Genomic DNA, 24,494 nt, shown 5'->3' with positions numbered 1-24,494 from the left:
TGTTGTTTTGTTCATGCCATGCCTTGCCATGCCATTTCATGTTTAGTTCTCGCTTATTGTTAGGGTTTTTGGTTTCACGTTTATTTAAATAAACTGCACTTGGGTTCTTCACTCCTTCGTCATCGTCTTCGTCCTTGCCAGCATCATAACAGAATACTTGACCCCCACAATGGACCCAGCAGTTCAGCTTCTGAGCCTCTGTCAGGGGAGTCGTCCCCTGGAGGATTACGTTGAGGACTTTTGTGCCCTAGCCTGTCAGGTGACTTTTGATGCGCTCACCCTCGAGGACATTTTTCGGGTCGGACTTAATGAGCCCATCTCCTCCTTGATGCCTGGTGGTCGCAATCTGGCCCAATATATCAACCTCGCCCTGCAGATCATTGGTTCCACGTTCACTGTGAGGGAGGCGGATACCGAGCCAGAGTTCCTTGACATGGCCGCCAAGCCAGAGTTCCTCGACATGGCCGCCGCCGAGCCAGATTTTCTCAGCGTTTCACGTCATGGCTGCCGCCGAGCCAGAGTTTCTCATCATGGCCGCCAAACATATGTAATGTTTAATATGTGTTCATGTTTATTCTGTTGGTTCATGTTTTCATGTCTTTTATTTTTGAAAAGTCTATTTCCTGGTTCTTGTCATGTTCATGTGTCTTGTTTTCATTGTTTCATTATGTTGTTATCAGTTCTAGTTTGTCATTGGTTTTAGTTTATTAGTTCTGTTATGTAATTAGTCTATGGTCATTGTCTTTTTTATAGTTCTGTCTGTTCATTGGTTGATGTTTCCCATGTACTTAAGCCTCATATTTTCCATTGTGTCTTTATCAAGTATTGTTTGTAAGTGTAACTTTGTTATGTTCATGCCAAGTCTAGTCTAGGTCAAGTTTATGGTTAGTTCTCGTTTATTGTCAGGATTTTTGGTTTCACGTTTACTTAAATAAACTGCACTTGGGTCCTTCGTCTTTGTCCTTGCCAGCATTGTTACGTCAACCTCCTATATGCCAAATATTTTTTTGTTACATGATGTATGTGATACTGGTCATATTACATTATAATTAATGAGTCTATAACTTAAGATAATAAATCAATTGTACAAATAATGATTTATTTGTAGTCTTTGAAGTCCATAAAATGACTTGAGGGATGTAGGCAGTAACATACTGGTTCAATGCTAATCTGTGTGCTGTTGGTAATAACATATAGGGTTGCTACTACTACAATACGACTTGGTTAATGAGGGTCCCAAACATGAATGCAGCCAAAAAAGAAATAGTAGGAAAGCTTCTCTTTAAGAAATAAAAGGCTCTGCATTTGTCATTATTTAGTTTTATTGCTACAGATAGGACACCAGAAACATGTCAGCAAGGGGGAAAAAGTGTGTAGTTACACGCTGCACAAGATAACGCACAAAAGGGGTGACGTGAGAGTGAGCGATCGACATAGAAAAAGCACAAGATAATACAGGAGAGAGAGAGAGAGAGGTGCGCAGTACTGCAGCAGTATCCCTCAATGAAGAGTTCTCAGGTCTGTCTGCCTAACCAACCAGTGCTGCAGCGGAGGAGAGAGAGAGAAACACTCAAACTCAAACTCACACACACACAGGAGTGGGGCATACACGCTCACTCCAGTGCTGCAGGACTGCATGAGAGCGACGTGCTTCCAAACAGAGATAATATCCCTACCAGCATCCATCTTCGGGGCAACAGAGCCATCACTTGCAGGCTGTTAACGGCACTATGGCACAAGCCGCCAAACATCTGCGCAAGAATAAGGATTTAGAAGCTCTCGCCGAGCAAGAAAGGAAGGAAAAGGAGGAGGAGAAGGCAAAGAAAAGGAGCCGCTCACGGGATAAAAAGCGCAAGGTAGGGAAGAGAGATAAGTTGACAGCGGAAGGAAGAAACATGGGGGGAAAGGGAGGGGAACAACTGTGAAGGTGTTAATGCTGGGATAGCAGCAGTGACACTGAGCCAAGCATCTGCTGCTGTTAACACGTGCATGCACAGTTGAGGTGCTACAATGAAGAGGTACACCATGATAAAGTTCCACTGACACACTGTCAAAGATAGGAAAATAGCATAACAGAAGATTCTCTTGTTTTAATCACATGTATGTAGATTTTAACAGTTTATATTTTATAAATCTGTAATGGTCCAGAAAAGCAGAGAATGTGCAGATAAGTAATGTACCTCTACAAAATCTGTTTACAGTATATACTTATTACTATGTACGTATATTGGGGCGGTTGATTTAAGGCATTAATTCAGTGTGATTAATATTTTATTTTTTAAATTACGTGCTATAAAATGAATGCAACAAATCTAGCCCAGGACCTTAATAAGGAATGTTCACCTTATTGTTTTTACGACTCTCGGTCAACAGGGGGGCGTAAGCACAACGCCAACTGAACAGGCAACATACAGTCATACATGTGTTTATTGCTTTATTGAAATGATACCCAACAAAACTACAAATGTTGACAGTATGTGGCGACCCTCACGAATGGGAAACATTTGAGGGAAAACACATAGTGCTGTAGTGACTTCTGGGACATCAAATGCATTCTTGCGCACAAATCAGCATCGATGCATCCTCGATATTCAGCCTCACCAAGAACACATTCGGGTAATTTTATGCAGTCTCAAAACTTGCGTTGTTGAATATTGGAATTGAACTTCGGCAGTAGATGATGACGTAGAACGTGTCCAACAGAACGTAATAATGCACATTTAGAAACAGCCACTGACAGCACACAGCACATAAGGACACGTTCTTGAGTTCAAACACAGCTTGACAGAGCGCAACTCTGAATACGAAGTTCTTGAGATGTGTTTTTTCTAAAACAAGGTTTAAACTATGTTTAACTTGAAGCAGCGTCTTACGATGCAACGCAACCAACGTGAGATGCTCCAAAAGCGTCCATCTGATGTATGTGTATACATCCTACCTTGGATAGATTGATTCAAAATCGATTGCTTTGTACTGTAGGCCAAAGTGGTTTTCAGTGGTTTGGAAATAATACAGCATATTGTCTTCTAAAGCCACTTTTTGTGTCACCTAGTCAACGCTTCACTCGTCTGCCACAATAATGTAATGCATTAATTAATTATAATTATTTATAGAATAATTTTATTTAATGGACTTTCTCGGCAAATATTGGTATTTGTGATTAATTGCGATTAATTCAATTAATTAATCAGAACATCATGCAATTAATTCAGTAAAAACTGGATTGAAGCCCATTATAGTATATAGACATAGATGTTAATTAAACTATATCGTTTATTTTTAAACTAGCTACATACAGTATGTTGATTACATTTTTTTTTAAATTACAAAATTAATCATAACCCAGACCTGTACCTAAATTCCGCAATAATTAACATTCCTTTCATTGAAGCAATTAAATATTGATGTACCACTTTGATGCAGTAGGGAGCAGCCAGCACCTTCCACAAATGTCACACTCTTGCAATCAATGACAGCTGCACAGAGCACAACAGAATAGGATATTGCAGGGATATCGAGATGGTTATTTCAAAGTTTTAATCTATGTTTAACTTGACCACAGCATCCTGAAAACACAGTGCTTATGACTAGAGATGCTTCAAACTAGTGAGCTGCAACACAACCCAAAGCGTTCCATAGACCAACAATTAATAAAATAGTGCATAGGAAAGTATAGGCCAACAATAATGTTTGGTTCAATGATATGAAATAAAACAAACATTACTTTTCACTTTTAAAGGCACTTTTTATGTTTAAATGCTTTATGATGCAATATGATGTAATGTGTTTAAATGATCTGAATTATAATATTTATTAGGTCTATAATTATATTTATTATTTTAAATGACCTTTATTTGGGGGTCTTTCTCAGTAAATGTTGGTATGCGATTAATTGTGATTAATTAATCGGCACATCATAATTCGATTGACAGCCCTATGTGCATACTCTGATCAGCCTCATCATTAAAATCACTGACAGGTGAAGTGACTAACATTTATAATCTTGTTACAGTGGCACCTGTCAAGGGGTGAGATATATTAGATTGCAAGTGAAAAGTCAGTTCTTGAATTTCATGTGTTGGGAGCCGGAAAAATGGGCAAGCATAAGAATCTGAGCGATTGTGATGAGGGTCAAATTGTGATGGCTAGACGACTGGGTCAGAGCATCCCCAAAATGGCAGGTCTTGTGGGGTGTTCCCGGTATGCAGTGGTTAGTACCTACCAAAAGTGGTCCAAGGAAGGACAACCAGTGACAGGGTCCTGGGCACCCAAGGCTCATTGATGCACGTAGGGAGTGAAGGCTTACCTGTATGGTCTGATTCCACTGAAGCGTTACTGTTGCACAAATTGCTGAAAAACGTAATGCTGGTCATGATAGAAAAGTGTCAGAAAACGCAGTGCATCGCAGCTTGCTGCATATGGAGCTGCGTAGCTGCAGACCAGTCAGAGTGCCCATGCTGATCCCTGTCCACCGCAGAAAGTGCCTACAATGGGCACGTGAGTTGTTCATGAATGGTTTGAGGAACATGAGAAAAAGAGTTCAAGGTGTTTACTTGGCCTTCTAATTCCTCAGATCTCAAACCTATTGAGCATCTATGGGATGTGCTGATCCATGGAGGCCCCACCTCACAACTAACATTACTTAAAGGATCTGCTGCTAATATCTTGGTTCCAGATACCACAGGACACCTTCAGATGTCTTGTGGAGTCCATGCCTCAATGGGTCAGAGCTGTTTTGGTGGCATGAGGGGGACCTACACAACATTAGGCAGGTGGTTTTATTGCTGTGGCAGATCAGTGTATATACAGTATATATATATGTGTGTGTGTGTACTATAAGAGTCTCTTAATAACGTGTAGACATTACACAGATTTTAGGTTTCTCTCTGAAATAAAGAAAAAGCTTAATTCAGAAGCATTTTAGACTGATACTTAGGATAAGACTTTTTTCTCTAGAGTTTGTTGCACTTATTCTGCATGGAGATGTGCTGCTGCTGTGGCCGTTAGCTCTTACACTTCTAATCCATTTCCACTGCAGTTTCATATTACAGCACCTTGCTAAGAAGGTTCTCATGTGCTTGGATCTGCGCTGGGGAAATCTCTCTCTCTCTCTCTCTCTCTCTCTCTCTCTCTCTCTCTCTCTCTCTCTCGTACTGCATTGAATGTATAGCATACACGTTAGGGTTCTTGGCTAGATTGTTCGTTCATTATGAGTTTTATGCCAAATCTAATGTTGTGAAGAAAATGATAAAATATGTTTAGACAAAGCAGCAGTATCCTAAAGATAAAAAAGGTCCTCCCAAATGTACATGTGCATGTACATGAATCTTCTTCTAAAAGTCATGTAGTATTTGCATTGTTTTACAGGTTGGAAATGGGGCCTTAAATAAAGTGTATAGTATATACAAATGTTTTTGCTTTAGTAAATATAATGAATAATCAGTTATATACCATATAACAAGTTAACGAATTGCTTACTTTCTAAATGAAATATACATTCTAATCATTATATACATTATATAATCATTCTGTATTCATGTAATGCTAAAATACAAGCTGTTGTAGAGCTTTTGGTAAACCTGCAGTGAACTGCATTGTTTCTGCCACACACATACTTATTTTTCTTGCATAATTTTGACATTTATAGTTACCTCATAACAGCTCTGAGCCATGCAGAATGCTATAAAAGTCATTTTGAATAACTGCAATCAAATACTACCACATGCAAAAGGTTTTAGTGTGTCTACTATATCAAAATGAAGTTAGAGGATGAGTGACAAGGATTGTTTTGGGGGTCAGTGCTAAAGCTGTGCACATTTGATTCAACATGTTCGGTTTTAAGGATATCTTGTGTTACTTACGAAACCTTCCAGCAAAAGCTTCTTAAATAAGGCAGCTGAAAACATTCGCTGTGTTCCCCTATGCCACTCTCTCACAGATGGACACATACACACGCATTTTCTTTCTTTCTATCATGGTGAGGACTTTCAACTGACTTCTGTTTTATACTGAGCAAATGTTATTTTCTATCCCCTAAATTGAAACCTTTTTTGTTTACAATTACACATGATCGGATGGTTATGTATTTATTTTGGCTTTTGCAGGTAGTGTACAGTTTGATGCAATGCTGCGCTTTGAAGTGAAAATCTGAACAGAGACACACTTTTATATTCAGTGTAAAGCTATTTCAGTTTTTGTCCTGTTTTTAGTTTTGTGCTGAGCCAGCAATTTTCACAATTTTCCTTTCCATGCTCCTTAAGCAAATGATTTATATGCTGTGTGATGGAGAATTATTGCTTTTAGCCTCCCTTGGGCAAAACATTTTCACCATCTATTTGTCTTGCCTATCACCATATATAGTATCCCTCCTCAATTCTTCAAACAACAACAGTGCATTGTATTGCAACATACTGAACACACACAAAACGAGCAATGTGAGATCATTGTGAATTTTTCAAATGCATTATGATGTATTGTCATATCTTTATTTTAATACATTTAACTATTTTATTATGTACATTTGTCCTGTGGTTTAGACCAACAAATGTGCAGGTTTTGAAATCACAGGTGCAGTCTCATACGGGAAACCTCACTATAGTGTCATTTTGCCTAGCTGCACAATGAAAACATTACTGTTATGATATTCTTATCTCATTTTGGAGGATTGCAACATAGGATTTAATAGGAAATATTTTACATTATCGTGTTTTATTTTACTTATATTAGTTTAGCTACATTGTTACATGGTCATGTTTTCATCCTAAAATGGTGTGAATCTCATGATTCCTAACTGATTATTTACATCACTTTTAGTCTATGTAGACCTTACAGGTACATATCAGGTTCACATTTTATCATGTAACATCCTGCTCATCCTTCACATATTGGGGAACACATAAGCACAGACGCATCTCAGGGGACCTCACTGCTGAGCTCAGCATCATCATCAATCCAGATAATGCTTACTGTTGCTGATGGACTTGTCAATAATATGTTGCTTCATTAAGCAATACTCCATCATGGGCTGATTATAATGATATCAAGACAGACAGACAGATGATATATATATATATATATATATATATATATATATATATATATATATATATATATATATAGTAGAGAGAGAGAGAGAGAGAGAGAGAGAGAGAGAGAGAGAGAGAGAGAGAGAGAGAGAGAGAGATAGATAGACGGACAGACAGACAGACAGACATATATATATATATAGATATGTGTATATTTCCATTGCAGTCGTGTGTCACTCTGTTAGTGGTCCTTTGGGAGTCCTGCAGACTCATGACTCAGCACACGGAGCATCATTCACTCATATTTATAGCTGAGTGTAAGTCTATGTCAAACTCCACCTTTCACAACTCTTTTAATTGAATAAGGCCGTGTGTGTGCATGAGAGAGTTTATTATCTGGATGACATTATTTGAATGGAAATGAGAGTTTGTTGAGAATTATGATGTAATATTGGTTCACCCACTCAGATGAACAGTGGATATGAATCATACCAATGCACACACACATACCCATGCAGAAATAAAAGCAATAGTTCACTCCAAAATACAAATTCTATAATCATTCACTCACCCTCATGTTGCTTCAAACTAACTTTGTTTCTGCTGTGGAACACAAAAGGATATATTTAGCAGAATATCAATGCTGTTTTTTTTCCATTCAATGATCTGTGGAAAAGTGGATGGCAACCAAGTGCCTGTCAAACTCCAAAAAGGAGTTGTCCAGTAATACACTAAAGTGTATTAATAGTCTTCTGAAGCCATATGTTAACATTGTTTGAGAAACAGACTGAAATTAAACTAAAGTTGCTATTCAGTAAAAAAAAAAGAAAGAAAATAAGGCTGTTGATTTAATACGTTAATTAAGTGCAATTGATTATCTAAAAAATAATGTGTGAAAAGGAAGTAATGTAATTATTCACGCCCGGCCCTGCCATTATTCCTGCCATTGGATCAATTCAAGCTTGAAGTACTATACCACCTTCATGTTTTTATGAGTCCCAGTCAGCAGGGGGCAGTAAGCGCAATCCAGCTGTTCAGGCAACGCACAGCTGTACAGACAACAAACCACACTTAACCACAACAGACATTCAAACACAGTGCAACTTCAAGTGCAGGAGTCTCAAACTACGAAATTTACATTTGTGTGCATCCTAAAAACAGTGTGCTTGTTATGACACAACACAACCAAAGTGAGACGCTTCAAAAGCATCTGTCTGATGCATGTGTTCATAGAATTGGCCTTTGAAAAGCCCTTATAATAAGTCTACCACTGGCAGATTTTCAAATTTATTAGCTAAATAAATTGCTGTAGACTGTAGATAGCCAATGATAGGCTTTTGTTCAAAGAATGAAAATAAACAATATAATGCTTACTTAAAACAATTTTTGTATTATAAGAAACGCTTTACTCATCTGCAACAATAATGTAATGTTTTTTAATTAGAGCTGTTGAAATTAACACGTTAATGCACATGATTATTTTTAAATGTTTAACACATTGGTTTTTCTTTAACGTGATTAATGCATTTACCAATTTTTAGAAAAGATTCTAACATTTTATTCAGCTCCATAAGTGAGCACTGAACTGGCGATGTGTCCTGTGTCATTACACAGATGCACACAAGTTTAATATGGCTTGAATTGGTGCTAATTTAGTGCATTTCTATATTTACACAGTGGAATACTTTAATAATTTTAATAAACATTATTGCTATATTGTTTTCTTTTCTAAGAAGGAACTAAATGCTTTTTGACAGGAAAAGAAGTTTATATACTGGCGAGGCAAATGTAAGCACTTTGAAATATCATGCATTTAATCATGATGAAATATTTTAATCAATTGACAGCACTTATACATGTGTGTGTGTGTACATATAATTGTTTAAATATAAGTATTTATAATTAATTTTATATTGAATAATTTTATTTGGGGGACTTTCTCTGCATATATTTTGATATAATATGTGATGAATTGTGAATTAGTTCAGCATATCATGTAATTAATTTGAAACATTTTTGTTTATCGATTGAAAGCTCTAGTAAAAATCATGCCTTCTGCTCTAAATCTCCTTGCTCAAGATTTATGCTCACAAGTTCATGATATATGAGAAGATTGTTTATGTACAACTCAAGAATGCACAGATTCTGAACATGCAAAATGTGAACAAGATTTAGTGAATGTGCAGTCTGTTTTTCACTCAAAGCTATTGCATTTCATAAGGCTTATACTGCATACAGACTCACAGATTAAAGTCATATGTGTCATATTTGTCTAATTTGAAGATTGACATTCTCTGTTGATCGTTCATTTTCATTGTTAGGAAGAGCAGCCTGGACATTTTGCTAAATATATCTTTTGTAAAGGAGTATGAAGAGTTTATATAAGGTGTTTATGAGTAAATTGTCAACGGCAGACCTCTGTCAAAACGCTCTGGTACTCCCTAACGGAGGCTTCCCTTGGGACAGATGCGCCTGCACACAGCTGGCGCCGGGGGCTGCGCAAATGCGCATTTCTTCCAGTGAGCCTACTTGCACAGGTGCTGTGCAAGGCCAGGGAGGACGAGGAACAAGTCACCCTAGTGGCCCCCTATTGGCCTCCTATTGGCCCACTCAGACATAGTTCTCTGATCTTAGCAGTTCACGTACACGGTTCAGCGCATGGTGTGATTGAATTGGGACCCACTAGTGTTGCTTCATTCGACACAACATCGAGTGAGTGACAGACGGGGAACCTCTAGGTTACTATTGTAACCCCAGTTCCCTGATGGAGGGAACAAGATGTTTTGTCCCTCCGGCCATGACGTACGAGCCACTGTAACTGCCAAACCTCATTCTCGGCTCCTCAGTGCAAAACCTGACTTGACAGATGCACGATTCCCTCCTTTTTTGCATGGGAGGGACATGCAAATTCTGTCTGCCAATTTCTCATTGGCATTTTCTCAAGTTCAGAGGTAACCGAGGCCTTCAAGAAGGACCCCTAGTGTCACTTCATTCGACACAATGTCTTGTTCCCTCCATCAGGGAAGGGGGTTACAATAGTAACCTAGACATTTCAGTGATTGCTTGAATCTGGTCTTGGCATCACATGTGATTATTTCTTTTCTGATGAAGTTTCTTCCACTGGAAGAGCTTAATGCACTTTTAGAATTGATTTGAGAATATATGATTATTATTAAAGTGATAGCTCACCCTAAAATTTTAATTCTCTCATCATTTACTCACCCTCATGCCAGCCCAGATGTGTATGACTTTCTTTCTTCTGCAGAACACAAATTAAGATTTTTAGAAGAATATCTCAGCACTGTTGGTCTTCACAATGCAAACGAATGGTGACCATATCACTTCTGATCTATCACACCTATCATATCACTTCTGAAGACATGGATTTAACCACTGGAGTCCAGCATTTAAGTCATTTTTTGGAGCTTCTGTGTTCTGGTCAACATTCACTTGCATTGTATTGACTAACAGAGCTGAGATATTTTTCTACATATTTTTGTTTGTGTTCAGCAGAAGAAATAAAGTCACAAACACCTGGGATGGCATGAGGGTGAAAGATGATGAAAGAATTTTCATTTTTGGGTGAACTTTAATATTAAAATACTTTCTTTTATACCACCTTAACATGCAGAGACAACTACTGTATAAGTAATCCCAAACACAAAAACTGTCACCATTGTCTGTGGCTCTATCAAAACATTGTTCTATTTGTTTGAGCATCTCCGACTCGACAACCAATTGGCTCAACCAATGGTCTGAGTTTGGGGTAATACTAATGGAAGATGTGGGAGTATTGGGGGAACCTGTTTGAAAACAGGTCATTATTATTTCAAGTCTGTTTGGTGACGCTAATGGTATAGCAATAACACACTTTGACTTTAAACTAATAACACCTGATCAATCTTTTTAAACTTGTTGTAAGTTTTGACAACATTTGTATTCCACATCATGTCAGTTTCATGCATGTCTTGTTGTATTCATCTCTCCATCAACCACCTTATCAACCCCCTCTCACTCCATCTGCCACGGGATGATAATCCCTCCTTAGAATTTTTTTTTCTGATATTCTAACCCTTTCATAAAGCTGTGTAGCAAGAACACAGAGATTAGACTGACCAAAACAGATTGTCATGGATATGACGCTAACAGGAGGTAGAGAATAATGCCACAATTGGTTTTAGAGGATTCATCATTTTACAGCATTTGCATTAGTTTCAACTATTTATTTGAGGCCACAATAGCTGTATTTATGACTGTATTTGATTGTTTACAAGGAAGCATTGGAACTGGTGGCTATTGGATAGATATGTATTTTAGTTGGCTAAATAAGTTTAGTAGATTGATTAGTTAGCTATTTTATTAAAGTGAATTAAATAATTTAGACTATTAAACTTGAATAGGAATGTAGTCGAATAGGAAATGCTGATCATGTTAATAATTACCATTGCCATTAAACAATAGGTCACTTCAATCTTGCAGAAATATCAAATCAAACAAGTTTAAGATGCTCAAGTTGTGTTTGGTAGCTGGTTTGTTGCTGCTCAACCATCCCTAACTAACTTGACCAATCTAGATGAATTTAGACCAGCAAATAATAAATGACCAGCTGTGAACAGCTAGATTTTCCAATTGGAAACACTGTCCCTGTAGCTCAAGTTGGAGAGCATGGTGCTGGCAATAGCATTGATTCCCAGAGAACACACATACTGGTAAAATGTATACCCTGGAAAAAAAATGATAACCTAAAACATGTGCTTCATGTGGTACAGTAACATCTAAAGTAACTATTTTCAAGTAGTTATATTCAAACCAAAAATATTTAACATCACTGAATCAATGTAAATACATTAGGTTGCATGAGCAAATGTTTCAAGTTTCTAAGTTTTCCCAACTCTGAGATATAAGGAGATACAACCTGTAATGTATACAATACAAAAATGTACATGGTTGTGGACATTTGATTTTTATAAGGTCAATAATGAAAATATTGACAAAAAACATCCCACCTGCAATGTATGCAAAACAAAAAAAATACATGGTTGGTGTACATCTATTTTTATATGGTCAATAATGAAAATATTGACAAAAAAACATATTGAGGTGACTATATGTCTCCCCCTGAACAGTATTCACCCATCAAAATCTCATAATTTGTCTGTCCACGAACCATGTATATTTTGTATTTAAATATTTTAGATTTAAATGTTTTAATGTTAAGGGTTAGATAAGGTAGAAATAGATCCTCAATGTAATAATCACAGGGTAACACTTTTTACAGTGTAGTTTGAATGGACTGTAAGTTTCTTTGGAATAAACTGTCTGTCAAATGCATGTTAACTGCAATTTTTTTTTAATGTAGGTTTTGGTCTCTCCCTTAGATTATGAATGTATTGTTTAAGTGATTGTTGAGGAGATAGAAAGATGGATTTTTTTATTTTTAATTTAATCATTTTATCCTGACCTGCTACGGTTTAAGCATTTGTTTCAGCAATAAAACCACAGAGCTGGCCTCAGAATGATGCAACTTAATCTGACCCCATCCTGAAGACAGATAAAGAAATTCTGCTATAACCCGCTGTGATTTCAGGAAGGAACATAAGTATTAAAGGGATATTTCACCTAAAAAATAAAAATGAAAAAAAAATGTCTTTCCTTTTATCTTTTACTCCACCTCATGCCATCCCAGATGTGTATAGCTTTCTTTCTTCAGTAAAACACAAATATTTTTAGAAAAATATCTCAGCTCTGTAGGGCCATGCATTCCAACTGAATGGTGATCAGACCTTTGTAGCTCCTAAAATCACATAAAGGAAATATAAATATAATCCATATGACTCCAGTGGTTAAATCAATATCTTCAGAAGCAATATAATAGGTGTGGGTTAAAAACAAAACAATATTTAAGTCCTATTGTACACTAAATCTCCACTTTAACTTTCAATTTATGATGTGAAAATGGAGATTTAGATAAATAAAAACACACATTTGTTTCCTTTATGTAATTTTGGAAGCTTCAAGGTCTGATCACCATTCACTTGCATTGTATGCACCTACAGAGCTGAGATATTCTTCTAAAAATCTATTTTTGTGTTCTGCTGAAATAAGAAAGTCATACACATCTGGGATGGCATGAGGGTGAGTAAATGATGGGAGAATTTTCATTTTTGGGTGAACTAACACTTTAAGAAGTAGCTTAAGGTAACATTGTTTATCTCATCCAAATAAAGGTAAGTATTTCTGGTAATGCGCTCTTGCGTTGCTCTGGTGGTTATAAACATCAGATCACAAGGGGACAACAAATGATTTAGGCATGACCATGAAACCGGTGCTACGACCAAAACCAGGAAAATGCTGCCTTCGGAGGCTGTATGTGGCAGGATGAAAATAAGATGCTTTTCAAACTGCTTTTTCAAAGACCAGTTTCCTGAAGAATTCCATTCATTTAAAACAGATGTCAGTTAAGCCATTAACTGATTAGGCAGTAAGTCAGCTGCCTACGTTTTCGGATGCTGAGACTAGTTCAAGTTCATTTGAATGGGCTGGGGACAAATAGTCATATATATTTTTAGAAAAGATTAAACTCAAATTGCTGCCCCGAGTCCATCATGACAGATGATTGAAAGAAGAAAATCCGCTCTAGTACCCTTGCGGCAATGCTGAGAATGCAGCGGGTACTTGCGTTGGGTCATGAATTGGTTGCTGACACAACGACACAATGTATTTAGCATTATTTTAATAAAAAATGTGGTTGTCCTCATGACAGTGGTATTACTTAACTGTTTTAGCCTATATCTGGGATAAACTCGTATCGCATGAGCCAATCTCCATCCAAATATGAAACTGCACTTGTCGCACTTAACTGCATTTACCGATATCACATAGAACTCGTTATAATGGAATGTATGTGAATGAGGGAGAGACCAAGTTGTTCTCGGCAGAGTGCATGAGAAAGCGGCACTTGTTAATGCAGAAATAAAGCAAAGGTACGTGCCTCAAATCTGAAGATGTTATTATGGCAATACGTCCTCTTTTCACGGATGTTTCCTCTTTTTTCGAACCTTAAAAAGCAACCAGTAAGGATTTCTAGATTCCCTAAATGTTTTCATATTGAACCCCTCAACAAAAAATGCAATGAAAGCGCATCATATACTCTCTCTCTCTCTCTGCGTGCTATATGTCTGTCTATCTGTCTCTCACTCTCTTTCACACACACACACACACACACACACACACACACACACACACACACACACACACACACACACGGAATGTAAATGTGTGTCATTGTGCACTTATCTATTCAGTGATTGCCCTCAAAACCGCATGTCCACACAACAAATCCTCAAAGCAATAATAATACTGTATCAAATTATAATGACAAACTGGACAATGATAAATTATAATTGGCTTATAATAATAATAATAATAAATAAAAACTGAATTCCAAAATGTTAGGGAGTGTAGTAGGTTTTACAAACCCTGTTCATAAAAAAAAGAGTGTTTTGTAAAAATATACGCAAATAAATATAGTTTTTATTTTTTTAAACATTTAAAAAAACTTTTTTTTTATCACTGTATTGTGAAAAATGCATTAATTAACTTTAACTAGATTTTTGTGTTTCAGTAAACATTTTGAATGTTCTTGGCTACAATGGCTGATAGGATGAATTTAAAATTATGATTTAAAATACATTTTATGTTATTTGTTAAGCATACATTTTTTAAATGGGGCCCCAGGTTGATCGGTTGCTTGGGGCCTCAGAAATCGTAAACCCGCCCCTGTATGCAAGGTGTGTATGACTTTCTTTCTTCACCAGAACACATAAGAAGAAAAATTGAAAATATCTTAGCTCAGTAGGTCCTTAAAATGCAAGTGAATTGAGATTTCTCTTTTGAAGCTCCAAAAATCACAGACAGTCAGCATAAACTTCATCAATATGCCTCCAGTGGTTTAATTAAAGCAGTACAATCTAAGAGCGATTCGATCACTTTTGGTGCGAAAAAGATACGTACTTTTGGTGCGAGATACGCACTTTTGGTGCGAAAATGGTAAGTACTTTTTTAAACTCTAAATCATGCTTTCGGTCATGATACTTTTTCAAATACTGGTCTAGATCCCTTGTCCAATATGGGCTGATTGTTATGATATCTGGACAAACGGATGGACGGATGGATGTCAGGGGTGATCAGACACATATTATTTATAAAACAAGTACTAGATTCTAAGATTTCTCATTACAGTCTTTGATTTGTCCAAATCCACAAGTAAAGATCAAGTGACTTTTTTTTTTTTCATTTTCTTTTTTTACAGTGGCATCTAATAGTCCCATCTTTACCCCCAACATCCTTAAGCCACTAGACTTTATTGAAGAGTGAGATATGATGAACAATTTATAATTGTCACCCACCAACATTTGACAGCTTTAGTCCTTTACCAGTATTGTTGTAAATGTATGTTACCCGAGGTCACATTCCATGAAATTCCCCATTTGCTTTCCACACGAGTGACTCACGGTTAATAGTGCAGTGTCAGATGTTAAAGAGGTTAATGACCGTGTGTAATGTTCAAGATAAAGGGAACACATGGCTCAATAAATTTAGTGCTGTTAAGTAAACCCTCTTGACAATAATGTGCAGAAGGCTTCTTTCTTTAATTGACTTCCTTTTATTTTGGGGCTTTTTGCAACTAATAGACTGGAAGTGTAGAGACAGAACAGGAAATGGTGGAAAAAAGGGAATGGGATCGGGTAGTGTTGTGAGCATAATGTTAGAGTGCATACCATCACATACTGTGATTTGGCCAAGTACAATATGTTCTTGTGTCAACGTTGTTCAGGAATCCTTAATCAACATTTCTACCAGCCAATCAGTTCCCTTTACAAAAAGCTTCACTACGATGCTGCGCTGCTAAGCGCTAGGGGAACAACTCTAGCTGTGAACCGAGCTGAAATAGTGTGTGTAACACGTCAATGAACATTGACCAGAATTTATAGCCTCGGCTGATGTAATCATTAGATGCACCTGCGGCCAGGCTATAAATGGATAGGTCACCAGGTGTCGTCAGAAACTCTTTTTTCAGAGCGATTCTGTTTCTGTGTGTTTCACAAACCCTGTCAAAACTTACTTTCCTCTGTTAGGGGTTAGAATCAGTTAGGCAGTGTGCAGTGAACGTTGTTCTCTTTTCTCTTCTGTTTAGAAAATATTATATATATATTTAAAAAAAAAAAAAGAGAGAATGACTGAAAGCCGCAAACGGTGCGTGTTCCCCTCTTCTTGCTCTATAGCTGAAGAGGACACACATCAGTTTTGCTCTGTTTGTTTGGGGGTAAGAGCACGCTGCTCTCGCGTTGCAGCAGGGCGGGTGCGAGCACTGCGATTTGCTTTAACAGGCGGAGGAATTGCTCGATGTTGTTACTCAAGCGGTTGCCAGATTGGACTGGCCACGCGAAAAAGAGACACCAAACCCTCCAAATTAGGGGATAGATTTTATCTTCCAGTCTAAGAAAGGGAACGCCTCATGAGTCCCTTCCCTTCTTTGATAACCTCCATGAAGAGCTTTTTCGCTCATGGAGTAACCCCTAAAAAATAAATAAATAAATAAATAATATATATATTTTCTTCCCGTGTTCACATACCCTCGATGTCATTATATTCGACCATCGTGGGTGCTGAGGCACAGGGGTATTCAGTGATGCCGCCGGTCGAAGAGACGCTTGCGGGCTATCTGTCGCCGGGCTCGGCATCGTCACTTAAGAAGCACTCTCTCCCCTCAAAGCATTGTAGGACAACCTCCACTTTAGTGGGAAGGGCTTATCAAGCAGCAGGTCAGGCTGGTGCTGCTCTGCACACTATGCTGTTTTACAGGCATACCAGAATGACCTCCCGGAAGACCTGAGTGTGGGTTCTGCGCTTGACGAGCAAGCCTCAGACTGCCTCAGTCCTGTCTGAATGGAGGCTCAAAAGCAAAGCGTGGCGAGTCGTGCTCCTCCTCCCAGGGATTGGGGACAGTCTCGCCTCCCTCGCCAGCCCCCGAAGCAAGACCTCAGGGCTATCATTTCTAGTAAGAGAAAACCCTGATGGTCTTGCGCCTAGATTAGGGGGTAGCTCCCCTCGGGACGGGGCGCATGCTTCACTTCACCCCTCCCGGTACCCCCTCGAAGCTCCTCCATTCCCGCCACCTCTTGGTGTTTCGGGTTGCAGAGGCTTCCGTCAAAATTGGGTGTTTTCGCTGTTCCTGCATTTTATTCAGGACGCGAAACACTCGACAACCCCTCAACAGGAAGTGTTCAAATGTAATACCCATCTCAGAGATCCTGGCAGCGTGGAAACTTCTGCCAGGTATATTCTTTTCTGTGGGTCTTATAAGGGCGTCAGGATTTAATTCACTTGCCTCTTTTCCGTGTTTCCACGGTGTGTTCTCACTACCGTAAACCGGATTTCTTTTTTATGTAAAAAACCCCCCCTCAATCTCCTGGTTAAAGGGGCCATGATATGTGTTCCCCTTCCAGAGAGAGAGTTAGGTTATTACACTAAATACTTCCCATTTCCCATGGAGGGTGAGGGGTGGCGTCTGGCTTAGGTCTTAAAGCTTGAACTGCCCGTGGGTGTTCAAGTCCAAGATGATGCCTGTCAAGACGGTCATGTCTCAAGCCCTACAACTTGTTTGGCTGGTCACCATTGATCTAATAACGCACGTCTATACTTCATTTAGAAGTTCTGCCACAACATGGAAAGTTCCTGAGGTTCGCTTCCGGGGGCGAAGTCTTCCAGGATCAGGTTCTTTCACTCGGCCTAGCCCTTTTTACCCGCACATTCACAATGCATGATGTAGCGCTGGCTCCTTGCGACTCCGGGGCATCTGCATTCTGAATTATGTAGACGACTGGCTGATCCTAGCGCAGTTCCAGGAACTGGCAGTTCAGCACAGGGACATCGTCTTAGCTCATCTGTTTCTCTGGGGTTGAGGCTCAACGCCAAGAAAAGCGTCCTCTCTCCCACTCAGAACACTGTCTATCGGGGCATCGTATGGAGTTCAATCACAATGCGGGCACAACTGTCTCTCGCTAGGATTGAGTCCATTCAGATCACCCTGAGCAAAGTCAGGCTAGGTCAAGGTTGCACTGCTATCAGTATCAACGATTTCCAGGTCTCAAGGCGACCGCGTCCACGGTGATCCCTCTGGACCTTCTGCTCATGAGACCGTTTTTGTTGTGGCCAAAAGCCAGGGGATTTCTTCCAAGGGCCAAAACCCCTAGGCTAAATAGGGTTACGCGCCTCAGGCTTCGTTCCCTTCCTATGTGGTTCAGACCCCGGTTTTCTGCCTTGGGTCCCACTCTAGGTGTGTCCTGTTGTCGCAGGCTGCTAACGACAGACACCTCCCTGACAGGCGGGGTAGCGGCCTTAAGTGGTCGTCCAGCTTAAGGGGATAGGAGGGTCGTCAGCTCGGTTGTCACAGTCACTGTCTCGAGTTGATGGCTATATTTCTGGCCCTGAAATACCTCCTCCTGAGGCTGCCATGTCTTGGTGCGGGTGGACAATACAGCGGTAGCCTCTTACATAAATCATCAAGGAGACCCACGTTCCTGTCAGCTGTATTTCTGACACGTCGGATTCTCCTTAGGGCCCAGGGCAAGCTCCTGTCACTCAGGTCAGTTATATCCCTGGATGCCCGTATATGGGAGCAGATTTACTGTCCAGACAGAAAATACCAACGGGGGAGTTAAGAACTCCACCCTAAGGTAGTAGTTGGCCAGAGTTCGCCAGCAAGGGTTTTTGCCTCTTACTGATAGCACCGCGCTGGCTGAACAGGGTTTGGTTCTCGGAGCGAATTTCTTCCCTCGACGGCTCGCCTTGGGCGATTCCGAAGAGGAAGGATCTTCTATCTCAGGCACAGGGCAATATTTCATCCCTGCCCCGAGCTGTGGAATCTTTCATGTTTGGCCCCTAAGGGTACCAACTGAGGGACACAGGGCTCTCTCCTGAGGTTATCGAGACCTTTTTAAATGCCGGGCTTTTTCCACTTGGAACAAGTTTGGGTGAGATCTTAGGGCAGAAGAGGACCTCCCTCGCCTCTATGAATAGCGCAATGTCTCCTCTACTTCTCCCTGAAATCACCCAGCCCCCTTGGGTCTGGACGTTAAGACACATACATGACCCAGAATGCGTCTGTATGCGTTTCTTTCCACGGTTTCTCTGCTCCCGGGAGTCTTGGCAATGTTCACCAGCAAGGGTCTTGCCTTGACCGAACAGGATATGTTTCTCGGAGTTAATTCCTCTCCTCGACGGCTCGCCTTGAGCGATTCCGAACAGGGAGGACCTTCTCATCCTTGGCCCAAATTGTGAAACCTTTCATGTCTGACCCCTAAGGGTACCAAATGAGGTTCACAGGGTTTTCTCTTGAGGTTATCGAGACCATTTCAAGTGCTAGGGCTCCCTCCACTTGGAACTGATCTGGGTAGATTTTACAGGGCAGAAGAGGACCTCTTCGCCTCTGTTGATAGCGCAATGTCTCCTCTACTTCTCCCTGAGTCACCCAGCCCCCCCTCGGGAGGGGCTGAACGTAGTAACGCAAATGCGCCTGCATGCGTTTCCTTCTACTAAAGTTCTTATTACAGAACCAGCTAACTGCCAGTTTGCTTCAGTTCTGGATTTTCTGTAGAAAGAACTGTCAGCGGGCACTTGCCTCGCCACTGCCAGGTTCTATGTGGCCACTGCGGTTTGCCACGGCTTGGTGGGTGGGGTGCCCTCAAAGAGGCATCCTCATTATTGCCCGGACCTACGAGGCGCGCGGTCAAGCTTCGCAAGTAGGTTTCAGGGTGCACTCTACCAGAGGGCTCTCCTCCTCTAAAACCTTGGCTAGAGGTCTCCCTCTGCAGCAAGTTTGTGATGCGGCAGGTTGTCCTTTCCGCACACATTCATTGGACTTTTTTAGTTTGGATGTTCTGCACTCCGGGCTCTTATGCCCTTGAGGCGACATCTCAAGCTCATGTCTGGACAAGTTTGTGATGCGGCAGGCTGGTCCTCTCCACTCACATTCATCAGTTTTTATGACAAGTTCAAATCAATCAAATCAAATCAAATCACTTTATTGTCACACTACCATGTACACAAGTGCAACAGTAGGTGAAATTCTTGTGTGCAGTTCCGAGCAACATAGCAGTCATGACAGTGACGAGACATATACCAATTACAATAAACAACATACTTACACAAAACAATTTACGTGTTATTTATGTGATGCAGCCAGTCAGGATGCTCTCTACAGTGCTGGTGTAGAACCGTGTGAGGATGTGGTGGTTCATTCCAAACTTCCTCAGCCGTCTCAGGAAGAAGAGGCGCTGGTGAGCCTTCTTCACAACGGCCTCAGTGTGGACGGACCATGTGAGTTCCTCAGTAATGTGGACACCGAGGAACTTGTAGCTGCTGACTCTCTCCACCGGTGCTCCATTGATGGTGATGGGGCTGTGTTCTCCGTCTTTCTTCCTGAAGTCCACAACAAGCTCCTTGGTTTTACTGACGTTGAGGGAGAGGTTGTGCTCCTGACACCAGCGTGTCAGAGTGTGCACCTCCTCTCTGTAGGCTCTTTCATCATTGTCAGTGATCAGACCTACCACCGTCGTATCGTCAGCAAACTTAATGATGGCATTGGAGCTATGTGTTGCCACACAGTCATGTGTGTACAGGGAATACAGGAGTGGGCTGAGAACACAGCCCTGCGGGCTCCAGTGTTGAGGGTCAGTGATGAGGAGGTGTTGCTGCCCATTCTAACCACCTGACGTCTGCCTGATAGGAAATCCAGGATCCAGCTGCACAGCGAGCTGTTTAAGCCCAGAGCCCGGAGTTTCTCATCAAGCTTGGAGGGCACTATGGTGTTGAATGCTGAGCTGTAGTCTACAAACAGCATTCTCACATATGTGTTCCTTTTTTCCAGGTGGGAGAGAGCAGTGTGTATTGTAGATGCAATGGCATCATCAGTGGAGCGGTTGTTGCGGTAGGCAAACTGCAATGGGTCCAAAGAGGGGGGCAGTTTGTGTTGCGATAGGGTTCTCTTCGCACACATTCATCGAACTTTATGTGCTAGATGCTTTGCTACTCCGGACTCTTATGTCCTTGAGTCGACATCTCAGCCCATGCCTAAACAAGTTTGTGATGCGGCAGGTTGTCCTCTCCGCACACATTCATTGGACTTTTTTAGTTTGGATTTTCTGCACTCCGGGCTCTTATGCCCTTGAGTCGACATCTCAGCTCATACCTGAACAAGTTTGTGATGCGGCAGGCTGGTCCTCTCCGCTCACATTCATCAGTTTTTATGACAAGTTTGTGGTGCGATAGGGTTCTCTTCGCACACATTCATCAAACTTTATGGGTTAGATGCTTTGCTACTCCGGGCTCTTATGCCCTTGAGTCGACATCTCAGCTCATGCCTGAACAAGTTTGTGATGCGGCAGGCTGGTCCTCTCCGCTCACATTCATCAGTTTTTATGACAAGTTTGTGTTGCGATAGGGTTCTCTTTGCTCACATTCATCGAACTTTATGGGTTTGATGCTTTGCTACTCCGGGCTCTTATGTCCTTGAGTTGACATCTCAGCCCATGCCTAAACAAGTTTGTGATGCGGCAGGCTGGTCCTCTCCGCACACATTCATCAAAATTGAATGGTTTAGATGTTTATGCCACTCCAGGCTCTTATGCCCTTGAGTCGACATCTCTAGCTCATGTCTGAGACCTCTCGCGTATTTATGAGTACACTGCACAAGCGTAGGGTTCCGGACAGCCCCAAGTGCGGCGGCGTGGGTATTGCGTTCCCCTAGTGCTTAGCAGCGCAGCATCGTAGTGAAGCTTTTTGTAAAGGGAACGTCTTAGGTTACATGTGTAAACCTTGTTCCCTGAAAAAAGCAGAACGAGATGCTGCGCTGCTTTGCCGCACTGGGACGTCCCAGGACTGCTCTTCAAAAAGAAGTATCTGATGACACCTGGTGATATCCATTTATAGCTTGGCCGCAGGTGCATCTAATGATTACATCAGCCGAGGCTATAAATTCCGGTCAATGTTCATTGACGTGTTACACACACTATTTCAGCTCGGTTCACAGCTAGAGTTGTTCCCCTAGCGCTTAACAGCGCAGCATCTCGTTCCGCTTTTTTCAGGGAACAAGGGTTACACATGTAACCCGAGACGATTTCAGGGTTAGGGTTTGGCTGGAGTTTGAGCATGAACAACAACTCTTACCAACCAACAATTTCCCTCTGATTTTAAGTAGTAGTTAATGGAAATGGTTTGTTTTATAGGACTGTTGTTCCTGGACCAAAAGGAAAAACATGATTTATTTTACTATATCATGACTTATATACTTATATATTTTGCTGGGACTGTATCACGTTGTTCAACATTGCAATCCAGGCACCCGGCTCTTTAAAATGCTGGAAGTATATTCAGCTAGACAGCATGTCTGAATATATACCCAGTTATAAAACTCTTCTCCAACATTTGATCATAGTTTGATAAATTACTGCTGCAAGATCAATAGAAAATTTACATAAACATCCCTTTTAAATGAAATTCGTTTAGCACCTTCTTTCCAAAGGTAGAAATATGCAGAATGTAAATTGCTATGAAAGTGAATCTGGCGCATTCTTTAATAAACATCTGCATAGAAAGAAGGCATTTTGCCTTGTCTTGCTCACAATTACTTTAAATGTGCATGGCTCATATAACGCCTGGTTACGTTGGACTGCAGGTGTTATGCACATCTGTTTAGTGAATTTCCCCGTGTATTCAAAGAGGAGAGCACATACTCTTTTGTTGTTTTGGCAGTAGACCAAATAGTAAAATGCTGCAATCAACTCTCTGACAGGAAGCCCATATCAACCAGATCAGAAAAAAGCAAGAGAAATTTGAAAAAGATAAAATGGTAGGGTCTCGCAGCGTCTTCACTGAATCCTCTCAGATTTCTCCCCTCACACCCCGCCTCATCTGCTCATGATGCAGGATAATGGATTCCCTTAAGGTAAAACGTGCTTCCTCTACAGCTGCTGTGTCTGCACTGAAATTCATCTGCCACTTCTACATGAGCTACAAGCGCTTGACACTTAACAAATCAGCCTGCTGCTGTGCATTATAATATTAAGATAAGATTTAAGAGACTAAACTGAGTAAATTGACAATGTATCTTTTATATGCTCAGCTATAGAAATAAATTAACATACAAGATAGAATTTGTCCTGTTTCAAGTTTTGCCACTAGTGTTTGGATTCAATGCACCTGGTTGTATACTGGGTTAAATGCAATTTATCTGCATTTGTGGGAATACAAATAATTTTTTCTTGTCCCTTTGTTTGAATAACAAAGGAAAATGCATGTACATGCAGACTGATCTCTCTGTGAATTTGGCGAGAGAAGGTCAAATGTTCTTTAGCTGAAAACTGCCTGTGCTTACCGAAATTCAAATAATGGCCTTCTGTGGCCGAAGCTGGAAGTGGTGTTGAACGTTAGGGTATGTGTGAACTCCTGTTTTCAGGTGAAATGGGTGTCAAACAGATGGGTGCCAAAAGCGAGTTGCAGAGTGAGATGTTTTAGTTATATACAACGGTTAGTGCCGGTCCTCGAAATATGATTGGAGGAGAGAAGTTCCAAGAGTACTGATGTCACAGAACATCAGCACTCGGACACTTCACTGTTTGTATCACTTCACTTGTGTTCATGCTGTTCTAAACTAAAGACCATTTTTGTGTGTGAACGAGCCAGTTGAGGTGAGGGATATTTAGTCAGCGTTGTCAGTCAGTCAGTATTTTCATTCATCGGCTCTCTGTGATTGCTTGGATTGCTACTACACTACTAAAGCTGGGAAATAGCTTTAACAGTTTTAAATTAACAACTTCAGAATTAAGGCTAATTATAGTTGAGAGACACAACAGACTGATTAATTACACAAATTCAAGGTGCTTACCTCTTACCGGTGTTTCCACATTGGAGATGATACACTTTACAAAATGGTGGAGGAGATTGCGGTTTCTATAGTGAATGTTTCTTGAGCAAAAGCTACCGTGAAATAGGGACGAATACCCCCGCTCGGACGGCTATTCCACAAAGAAAAAAATACCACTCCCAAGCATCTCTGTGAGTGGCAACAGATGCAGATAATCTCACACTATCAATCTCTCTCTCTCTTTCTTTGTCACACACACACACACACACACACACATGTTGTGTTTCCATGTTTTATGGGGACTTTCCATAGACATAATGGTTTTTATACTGTACAAACTTTATATTCTATCCCCTAAACCTAACCCTACCCCTAAACCTAACCCTCACAGAAAACATTCTGCAATTTTACATTTTCAAAAAACATAATTTAGTATGATTTATAAGCTGTTTTCCTCATGGGGACCAACAAAATGTCCCCACAAGGTCAAACATTTCGGGTTTTACTATCCTTATGGGGACATTTGGTCCCCACAAAGTGATAAA

At 40.4% G+C, this 24,494-nt stretch overlaps 1 protein-coding gene across 1 annotated transcript in view; it reads left to right on the top strand.

Annotated features, from left to right (window-relative positions):
- Nucleotides 1-1,606: 1,606 nt before the first annotated feature.
- The window catches only part of LOC127634949 (ankyrin-1-like), a 191,680-nt gene continuing 168,792 nt past the window's right edge, over nt 1,607-24,494 (top strand). The window contains exon 1 of the mRNA XM_052114737.1: nt 1,607-1,856. Coding sequence (XP_051970697.1) covers nt 1,731-1,856 — 126 coding nt within the window. The 5' untranslated portion in view covers nt 1,607-1,730. The remainder of the gene's footprint in view (nt 1,857-24,494) is intronic.

This window comes from Xyrauchen texanus, chromosome 4 (assembly GCF_025860055.1).
Source record: "Xyrauchen texanus isolate HMW12.3.18 chromosome 4, RBS_HiC_50CHRs, whole genome shotgun sequence".
NCBI classification, from domain to species: Eukaryota; Metazoa; Chordata; class Actinopteri; order Cypriniformes; family Catostomidae; genus Xyrauchen; species Xyrauchen texanus.
This window is presented reverse-complemented; position numbering and strand designations above follow the sequence as displayed.